The sequence below is a fragment of the Sus scrofa genome, chromosome 3 (assembly GCF_000003025.6).
Source record: "Sus scrofa isolate TJ Tabasco breed Duroc chromosome 3, Sscrofa11.1, whole genome shotgun sequence".
Lineage (NCBI taxonomy): Eukaryota > Metazoa > Chordata > Mammalia > Artiodactyla > Suidae > Sus > Sus scrofa.
Window position 1 is genome coordinate 121,065,550 of NC_010445.4, and position 10,563 is coordinate 121,076,112.

Below are 10,563 nucleotides of genomic sequence, written 5' to 3' on the forward strand. Positions count from 1 at the left end.
GACTTCGGAAGCAGTCAGACCTGGAGCCAAATCAGAAGTCACTAACTGTTTACAAAGCATGCCTTGTCATATTTGTCATCTGGAAGGGTTCATTTAACAGTTTATAGTTACCATATCTCAGTTTTCTCATCTGCAAAATGGAGGCAATAACCTGTCCTAGAAAGAGTGTGAGTGAAGTGAAAACTTCCATGGAGCACCAAGGAAACAGTCAAGATTTTTTTACGCATGAATCCTTCTTTCTTTCCTTTTCACAAATTATTGGCACAGCAGTTAATGTGAGGATACAAATTACGCCACTTTTTTCAAAGTATCTGAGCTGCCTTTGCGCCCCCTTGTGGTGGCAGTGCAGATAAGCATACCCACACAGCTTTAAGACCATAAGGGTTTAAGTGTTGGGTAATGTTGGATGCAAACCTATATTTTAAAATTTGTGACTCAGCAGGGGTGCCTTGGATGGCCAAGATTCTGCACTCACACATTGGAGGCCTGCCTCCTGGGAAAATAGGATTGCTTATATCTCCTCCATGTAAGTATTTGATTAGGTAGAAGATCTACTTGCTTAATGACCATAATATAAAATTCCTTTGAAAGGAAGGATTCAAGATTGAAGCCGAGACTACTCTGAGCGTTGAAGCATGGCCCTTTGTCTAAAGGACCAATGCCAAGTCTGATCTCTAAATATCAGTTGTGTCCCCCAAGGGAAAGACGAGTTGGTGCATCACGACTGAGGCTTTCTCTGAGCGCTCTTTCCGCACTGACTGCCATCATTTTCTCTCCATCCAGGTTCACTACAAAACACTTGAATGATGAGTCGACTTCCAAACAGATTCGAGCAATGCTTCAGTAAAGCTTTGCTCAGAGAAGAGGATCTTTGTACTGACCTCAGAAAATGTATATGTTTACATAATTTAATACAGATTGATGTTAATACTCGTGTATTTACATAACCTCCTTGTCACTGAAATATATGGACCTTGATTTGTATCCTGACTGACTCAACCCAGCAGAGCATAAATTGACTGGAGAGCCTTACCTGTGATGTCTAAAACAAACAAACAAAAAACAACCCTTCTCCAAAGGCAAAATTCAGAGACTTTATCTTTGCACCTATAACCATCAGAAATGCCTAATGGCGTGTGGCCATGTTTTAATTCTAGATGTGTAACCTCTCTGGGAAGTATAGTTATAGAAACACAAGCTGTTTGATTTCCTGTGTCAGTTCAGCTACAAGAAACACAACGATTATCCTGACAGAGGGAGAGAGGGTTTCAAGAAAAGAAAAATGCATGTGGAGACACGGACCCAAGTGTTTGGAATGCAGCAGGCCCCCTCTCTTTCCCCAGACGGCGCACCACGCGTGCAACTTGTCTGTTTGCACGGATTTTATTTACCAGCACATTCTCTTTCTCATTTGATTTGCACTCGCTAACCTTCCCTTTCCATTTCGCAAGAAGAAAGTCACCTGGGTTTGCATCGTTTCATGGGAGGAGGCAAAAATAGATGTACTTTGTGGCTAGGCTGGTGATGGTGCTTTTCTTGGTGGGGGGAGCAGGTGGGGAGGAAGAGCGCCCAGGCACCAGGACAATCATATTTCTGCTTCCACCCTCTGACCACAGGGACAGGGATATGGAGCTCTGGCTTTGAAACTGTGGGAAAGGTGGCTGACATGCCAGTTATCTTTGAGTGCTGGGTGCACAACCCCTTCTAATAGGAGCTCTGTGCTCTGTGGACCGTTCATGTGGCAGCAGAGATCTAGGCATTTAATCAGGTACCAGAAACCTGGGGAGTTTGGAGGGTAAATTTTGTTTTCTAGTTAACTGATATTTAAAAGGCAACTCCTCCACCACTCAACTGCCAGCTCGTCCCAATGTATAAACTCTGGTTTGAGGACCTGGATTGTGTCCTGTTGATTCACAGAGTGATCTCGGGAGATTCACTTAAGCTCTGGGTCTCAATTTCCTCATCAGTAACATGAGCAAACACTAGTTCCCATTGTGGCTCAGTGGGTTAAGAAGCCAACTAGTATCCATGAGGATGCAAGTTCGACCCCTGGTCTCGCTCAGTGGGTTGAAGATCCGGTGTTGCTGTGAGCTCTGGTGTAGGTTGCAGATGCAGCTCAGATCTGGCATTGCTGTGGCTGTGGTGTAGGCTGGCCGCTGCAGATCCAATTCATCTCCTAGCCTGGGAACTTCCATATGGCATCGGTGTGGCCATAAAAAGAAAAAAAAATGGGCAAACAAAACAGATACTCTCCAATAATCCCACAAGACAGTGAGCCAATAAAAAGACTGACCATGCTATCCTTCCTTAGTAAGTAGAGTCCAGGAAACACCACCCCACTTGCCTTGATTAGCCATACGGTGAGGGTCACCCTGTCTGTAGATCACAGCTTAGCCTGGAATCTTGGAGATCTTCTCTCTTGATCTCCAGTGGAGAAATGAGATAGAGGATGAAGTCAAACAGGATCACCCCCCACGTGGGACTAGAGCCCAGGGAGCCCCTTCCTGACTCCGTGACCTTTTCCTATCACCACGTGGCCTATGGTACATACGATGGGATGATGCTAGACACTTTGAAAGAAACCCTCAGCCTGGCCCGTGTAATTGCTTGCCCCTTCCTGATGGAAGAAGAGTTGCCCAGGGAATGCCATCTCTGGGAGTTGGGTCTGGGTGCATCAGGGTTTGGTGTCATTCGCAGTGTCCCAAGGAATGAGCTGTCGCATCATTCCTTTCCCAGATTTCAGTGGCCAGCTGGCATTCTCTGGAGTCCTCCAAGAAAAGGGGAGAAGGACTTCGGTTTTATTGACTTTTAACCGAGAAATCCAGTCAAGCGGCAGAACAGATCCCCTGGTCTGTATCTAAATGTCAGTCAACCAAGAGAGGAAAGGCCCTTTTCTTTGGAGCTTTTCAAGTTGAATGAGCGCAGCTGCTCTGATGGGGGTTCTCTTATTAGAGGAGATATGTGCACGATGGTAGCTTTCAAGACCTTTTCAGACCTGGGGATTCTAAAACCCTAGAGGAAGCCAGAAATTGGGCAGACACTGGGTGAACCAATTCATTAAATATTCAGCTTAAAGAAATGTCCTTCTCCTGGGAGACCACATGTTACCTTTGGGGAACAACTGTCAAGACTAGAAATAGAGGCACTCACTGTTTGTCATTCCTGTCTACTTTTTTCCCATATCAGGGGAGGAGAGTATGTCTTAGAGAGAGGAAAGGACTTGCAGATAAAGCGGTTGAGCACATATGTAATTTTTAATTAGACTTTCTATCAAATGGGACCAAACATATTGGAGGGGCTGCTGACCTGCCCCAATTCAGCCAGGCCACCTTGTTTCAAAGCCGAGATTCACCAGTACCTGGCTTCTCAAAAGCCCAGGGCCGGGACTGTTGCCTCTGATTATCAGGAGGACAGGTTAACTGAATGTCTGTGATCACTCACAGGTGATGGGCCGTGGGTCCACTCCAGAGCTACTGTGGGAGACAAATTCTCTTAACAGATTGTCCTCTAGGCATCAGGAGTCCTTGAACAGTCATATATATACATATATATATATTTTGTGTGTGTGCCGCGTGCACACGTGTCCAAGACCCGTGGGTGGTTTAGGGGAAAGTGCTAGCAACAGTATCCATGTCAATGTTAAGTATATTTCATATCTGATGTCTCATGCTTTTCAAATAAAAGTGTTTTCCATTACTCAGATATTTATTTTTGGGCGACAAGGTGAAAATTAAAATCCTCAGATGCACTGCGCCTTTGGCATTAAAACATTGTTCTCAGAAACTTTTATGTGCCGCTAGGAATTAGTAAAAAAAAAAAAAAAGGAAGTGGCAATAGGAATGTTTGAATTGTGGTGACCCATTGGGGTGGAGTATTAACAACCAGAAATTAAGTCTTGGATACCACCCTTTGACTATTAATTACTATCATGATTCATCAGTGTTTTCTCCTAGTCATCACCATTGGGATATTAATGGTAAACTGGGGTTTTTAATACATCATCGCATTGAAGTAACAGTGATTTCATGCCTCCTCAAAAGGAAAGTGAAGCCTACTCAATCTTGGGATCTAATTGTGCAGTAGATATCAGAGACTTCTCATTCAATCATGTGTCCTAGACAGCTACAAATTTTTCTAGATGTTAACATTAAACATTGGAATTTTACCTTAAAGAAACGAAATCTTTGGAACCCAATTTCCCCGCTCCATCTGTAAAGGCTGTTGCATAGACAAAGCTGTTTAAAAGATGTCACATGTTGTTTGCTGAAGTCATTGTAATTTTTTTGCCTGCTTTGCCTCTTTTGTACAGAAGTTTTGAGTGTGAAATGAAAATTAAAGTTTGGTACATATATTTAAACATACACCTCTTTTATATGATATTCAAGTTTGAGTGAGCAATAAGCACATGAGCACAGATACTTGCTAAACATAGATATTTGCCAAACACCTGATCTGGAACCAGGAAATCACACCAACTGTCCTTCTCTAAGCCTCATATACAGCATGAAATACCCAAAATAAACTACGAGTACTTGGTACCATCTGCATCTTCTTCATTTCAACAAGGACCACCATTGTTTTTTAAAAGACATTAAAATATACAGATACATGACTGATATCTAGAGATGCAGGTGATCTACTTGTCAAGGATGCCAAGAAACCCTAATATGTGCTCTTTCATTTTTTTTTCTTTCTAGTGCAATAGCATTCTACGGATTTGCTAAAATTAGCAAATAACCTATTCCATAAAAGGAATTTTTCAGGCAACTTAAACTCTAAAGCAATCCTCTTAACTGATAAACATTGAAATTATTCTAGAGCATTACTTTTAATGCCTGAACCTTTTAAGCTGATCACCTAAGACTTAATTCTGTGTGCTCTCAACGAGTTAGAGTCCCCAGAAGAGACCTTCCATGGTGCTATGTATAAAAGACAAAGGGAAATTAATAGGGATGGTAAATTTTCTGTAAACAGGTAAATTATAAATAGACAGAAGCTGGAAGAAGAAAAAGAGAAAGGTGTCTTAGAGAAGAAAAAGAGAGACCATAAGCAAATGCATTGAGTCAAAAGACTTGAAAAAAAAGGAGTAAGCGTACATGTGATTGCTAAGAGGAACACAGCTCGAATGGAAATGAATACCCTTCACACAAACAAGAAATTTTGTTCCTAATCAGAGTTCTCTTGGAAGGATGGTAAAGAAGAACTCAGCTGGCACATTCGTGAATCTGAGGGAATATTTGCAATCTGTTGTCACACCTGATTTCATGCTTAGTTGTCAGTAAGTAGTCGGGATTTCTAGGTGTTTGCTGTCCTAAAGGTTTATAGGATAATTATTCATCATGTTGTAACTGACCAATTAAATAATATAATATTTATTTAAAATCTTCATATTCATCAAGTACATTAATCTATCCAATGCCCAAATCCTGGTCACTACTAGCAACCTCCACCCACACTGATCAACCTATGCGTACCTCTCATGCCAGTAAATAAGGAGCTCTTGGCCATTTTGTCTGCTCCAGCTCAAAAGTTAAATTCCAAAGAAGGGAGCTTTCCTGCCCTGGTCACATCAAGTTCCTGGGAGGGTATTTTAACTATTCTAGCTCTTCTTTTGGATGTCCCAGACTTCTCCCAGAACTTAGTTTAGAAAGTGCATTTTAAGCTGAAAGTTCTTAAACATTCAAGATAGCCATTTCTCTATGAAATCTTCCAGTTGTCTCTATCAAATTGCACATTTCAATATTCCTCTTTCTCTGCCTATACTTTCTGTCCATTTTAAGTTGTCCCGGTTTGCCCCATAACAGGCCTTTTCTCAAGTCAGGAGCTATATTTTATTAACAGTCCTAAGCCACCCTAGAGCTAAAGTCTTCCGTGTTGTGGCTTGAGGAGCAGTTGTTCTAAATGATGTCCTATACCCTGAAGAAACTCGTCTCTAGAAAATATCAAAAGTACTTGGAGGAGGCTATGAAAGTATTTCCTTCCAAATTTCAATAGACTTGAAAGGATTTTTTAAATTCTTTTTGCATTATAGAAATAGTGCCATCACTCTGGGGAGAGGTTAGAAAGGTTGTGGTGTTACATGCAAATGTGGGTGGAAAGGATGAAAAGACGGAGCTCTAGGCTGAACCACGTGAGCATTTGCTATCTCCCAAAATATGCCCTCTCCACTCCCATGATGCTACCTTTAATGCACTCTCTCTTCCTTGTTATCTATCTAAAGTTTACCTGGGCATCAAGGACCAGGTCATACTCCTCCATGAAGCTTAACCTAACTAGCCCAGTCCATGATAAGCCTTTCTTTGGGGGTCCCTTATGCATTAATTTATTTGTTGCTAATTAATGGCCACTTCACAGTACTTTAAATTATGTGTTTGTTTTGTCTATTAGATGTTTAATTTCCCGTGAGCAGAAAATATGTCCTTCAAAGAGTTGAGCTCAACTTCTCCAGCAGCCAATAAAAGGGAAAAACCTCAGGGTCCTGAAATCAGAGTGTGATGAAATAACACCCTGAGAATTAATTTCTACAGCTCACAGCCACAAATTATCTGTTCCTCTGACAGGTCAGCTTTATTCCTGGAGGAAATGTTTACCTACCTGTCGAAATATTTTTAACCTCTGTGGACACAGAAAGCTTGTAGCTTGCAGCCAGTCTGCCAGGAGTCCAACTGAGACATCAGGCTTTTATCTTGATCAAAAGTCAGAGTTAGCTAGTCATAGCAAGGGCAAGCTATGTTGGATGGAATCTTGCTTGGTCTGGTACGAGGCTGCTACTCCATCAGAAAGCCAAACTTGAGGTAGAGGCAGAAAGGCAAGACAGTTTTCAGTAACTAGACCAATCAATTCAGCACCTTGGATAGCAGTTCAGGAGTGTTGCCCTGATTGTCCACGGCCAAGTATGTATCTATCCTGAAATCCATAAGCGCTATTACTTGGTTCAACTTTGTCTCTAGAACTCTGGTTATCAAATATAATATGTTCCTCATAAAATTAAAGTTGCTAGGTACCTGGAAAATTATTTTTCTTCATATTAGGACTTCTGAATATCACCTAAGTTGTGCAGAAAGTAGTTTTAGAAAGGCCTGTATATCATCTTGCATTTTCACAGTCTCAATATTTTTAGATTCAAACCACACTCATAAAGAATAAGTTTTCCTTCTTCTTTACCACCACTTCTTCAGCTAATAAATAAGACCTAACAAATATCCTTTCTAAAGAGCTTTCAAAATCTATCAAATTCTCCTCAGTTCATTTTGCCTTATTTACTCCAAGCTTTATCATCTCTTCCGTAGAAGATGACTCGGCCTTTAATTTCTCCCTCTTCTAATCCATTCTCCATACATCCAACACTCATCTTTCTGTGACATATGTTTGATAATGTCTATGCCATACTATTGCCTTTAGCAAGTTCCAGGAGATGTATTCTCAGAAATGTTAACTGGTGTTCCATGGGGGAAAAAATTAATTTTCAAGTACTTGTGAAACAATGTTAAACAAATTATTGCATTTACTTATTCATTTTACTTCTATAATTTTTAAAAAATTTTTTGGCCATACCTTCAGCATATGAAAGTTCTCAGGGCAGGGACTGAATCTGAGCCACAGCTGTGACCTACACCAAGCTGCAGCAAGGCCAGATTTTAACCCACTGCACTACAGTGGGAATTTCTACTTCTAGAATTTTCTTCCTTTCTTTTCTTTTCTTTTTTCTTTTTCTATTTTTTTTTTTTTTTTTTTTTTTTTGGCCAGAGGTGCAGCATATGGAAGTTCCCAGGCCAGGTGTTGAGAGCTGCAGCCTACACCACAGCTCATGGCAACGCCAGATCCTTAACCTACTGAGCAAGGCCAGGGATCGAACCTGAGTCCTCGTGGATACTGGTCAGTCTCATTATCACTGAGCCATGATAGGAACTCCAAGAATTTTTAATCATCATAAATCTCCATAAGAAGGTAGAGCATACAATATGTAAGAATTCTCAAGTATATTTGTTTACAGAACTCATATTTCACAGAACATAAATTCTTTCTCATGGATATTAGCAATTTACAGAAACATTGCTTAAACCAACCCAATAGCTTAATTTCCCATCTCACTCACCTTCTATCAAACGAGCATCCCATTTTCCCATGCTATAAAAAGCATTCACAGTTTTCTGGCATAACATCCAATTTTTCATATTTATAACCTTGCTAATAACATTGTTCCTTCTGCCTGAAATTCTACTTCTCCTAATTTGTCTTGTGAAATCCTATTCATCCTCTAAGACATTACTCAAATGGCTCTTCTTTGACTCTCCCCATGCTTTTCTCAAGCAGAGTTAGCCAATCTTCCCTGCATGGCCCCATCTCCATGACCCCATTCTCAGATCTAGGTTGTACCAAAGAGATTAATAGTGAAATGCTGTGCTTAGGTCTCATTTTTCTGTCTTGTCCAAACAGGTCTTTGAAATAATAACCCATATCTGATATTTCTTTAAAAGAATCAGATTTTTTTCAATCAACTCTGTAACTTAAAAAAAAAAGAATTATGTATTGTTTTAAGATCTGAAATGGGTCCCTTAAGAAATCATTTCAACTAACATTTTTTAGGCCAATATTCTCAATTTTTTCCCCATATTTCTAAGGCTTATATATGTAGCCTGTACATTTCTTTTGACTTTTTAGTAATTTGCTTTTTATTGGAAAGTGGTACATTTTATCCACATTTTAAAATATTTAGCAGAGTTCTCTAATGGTGCAGTGATTTAGGATCCAGCATTGTCACTGCAGCAGCTTGAGTCACTGCTATGGCAGGGGGCTTGATTCCATGTGGTGTGGATGCAGCCAAAAAAAAAAAAAAGTAGCAAAACCTTTTATTAATTATTCTCTTACTTCATTATTTTCTCTTTACCTGTGGTTATATCTACGTTCATAGAATTAACACTTTAAAATTTGTCTTTCTTATTTTTTTACCTTGATTGTTTATCGTTCAGGTGTGTGTATACATGTATGCATGTGTGTGTGTGTGTGTGTGTGTGTGTGTGTGTGTGTGTGTGTGTGTGTGTGTTGTAAGAAGTAGCTATTGAATAGCAATTCATGGAGGGGCACTTGAAATCTAAAGAGCAGCCTAGATTTTTCATTCAGGTCACTTGGTTACTAAATGTGCAATCTTGAAAATTTACTAGCACTCAATTTTATCATCTGTAAAATTATGTTAGTTATAAAAACATGACAAAGGGCCCTGCACATAGCAACCAATCAATAACTGTCAGTTATATTTATTGTCTGTTGCTCTGACTTTTATCTTCATTATTTCCAACTTTGTTCATTAAAGTTTCTTATTTTATTTCTTACCTTTCTTATTTCTTATTTTTACAATGTCTCTTGTGGAATATTTCTGTGTTCATGAAAATACTCTTTCAGAAAACGCATTTTCTATGATAATACCTTTAGCTGGGACTCCTTATGATTTTTACTAGGTTAGTTTATAATTTGAGGGTATTTTTTATCCATTTATGCATAAATTAGGAGTGGTTTTAGCTATCTAAAGAGTTGAGGATTTTGTTGAGTTTTGTACTCTAATTTTTGTCACTAATGCTAGTGTTAGAGGATCAGGATCAGAATGTGTGGTGTAGGTGTTTCCATGGCAGCTCAGCAGTAGCAAATAACTGACTAGTATCCATGAAGATGCAGGTTTGATCCCTGGCCTCACTCTGCGGGTTAAGGATTTGGCATTGCCGTGAGCTGTGGTATAGGTTGCAGACGTGGTTTGGATCCTGTGTTGCTGTGGCTGTGGTGTAGGCCGGCCGCTGCAGCTCTGATTTGACCTCTAGACAGGGAACTACCATATGTCACAGGCGCAGCCCTAAAAACAAACAAACAAACAAAAAAGTGTGGGAGTTCCTGTTTGTGGCTCAGTGGATTACAAACCCGCCTAGTGTCCATGAGGGTGCAGGTTCAATCCCTGGCCTTGCTCAGTGCGTTAAGGATCCAGCTTCACTGTGGTATAGTTCGCAGACAGCTTGGATCTGGCTTCACTGTGGCTGTGGCCTGCAGCTGCAACTCCAATTTATCCCTAGCCTGGGAATATGCTGCAGGTATGTCCCTAAAAAGCAAAATAATAATAATAATAATAATAATAATAATAATAAATAAAATAAAGCAATGAATGTTTACAAAAAAAGAATGTGCCATCTATACTATTCCTACCATTTCGGAACTCATCAGGGTTTTCTTTGTTGCCTAATATCTTAGTTTGAATTTCGCCCCAAAGCAGAGCCTGATATGAGGACTCAGGCACAGTTTATTTAGGTAACAAACCCAGGGAGCAGGAGCAGGTGAACAGAGAGGAAGAGACAGGCAGGAGGAGGATCTGATAACAGCTACATTGTTGAGCAAGTTACTTCCTTAGGCAGGTAGGGCCCAGTCCTTCCGAAAACTCTCTGAGTAACTGTGCAGAGTCTCTGAAATATCATCTCCTAGAAGAACTGGATGCTGGAGTATCCATCCACCGTTTACCAGGCCCCCTGGGCCGCACTCATGCATGGGCTGAGTACGCCTCCTTGGCTTCAGAGAAAGCCAGGAAAC

The 10,563-nt window shown here is 40.4% G+C and overlaps 1 protein-coding gene across 3 annotated transcripts in view; it reads left to right on the forward strand.

Annotated features, from left to right (window-relative positions):
• FAM49A (family with sequence similarity 49 member A) overlaps window positions 1-3,823 on the forward strand; it is a 101,357-nt gene extending 97,534 nt beyond the window's left edge. The window contains exon 12 of one of the 3 annotated variants that reach the window (XM_005662738.3): window positions 784-3,823. In XM_005662738.3, coding sequence (XP_005662795.1) covers window positions 784-847 — 64 coding nt within the window. In that variant the 3' untranslated portion in view covers window positions 848-3,823. The remainder of the gene's footprint in view (window positions 1-783) is intronic. The other 2 variants (XM_003125345.5, XM_013996336.2) reach the window with 2 other exon arrangements.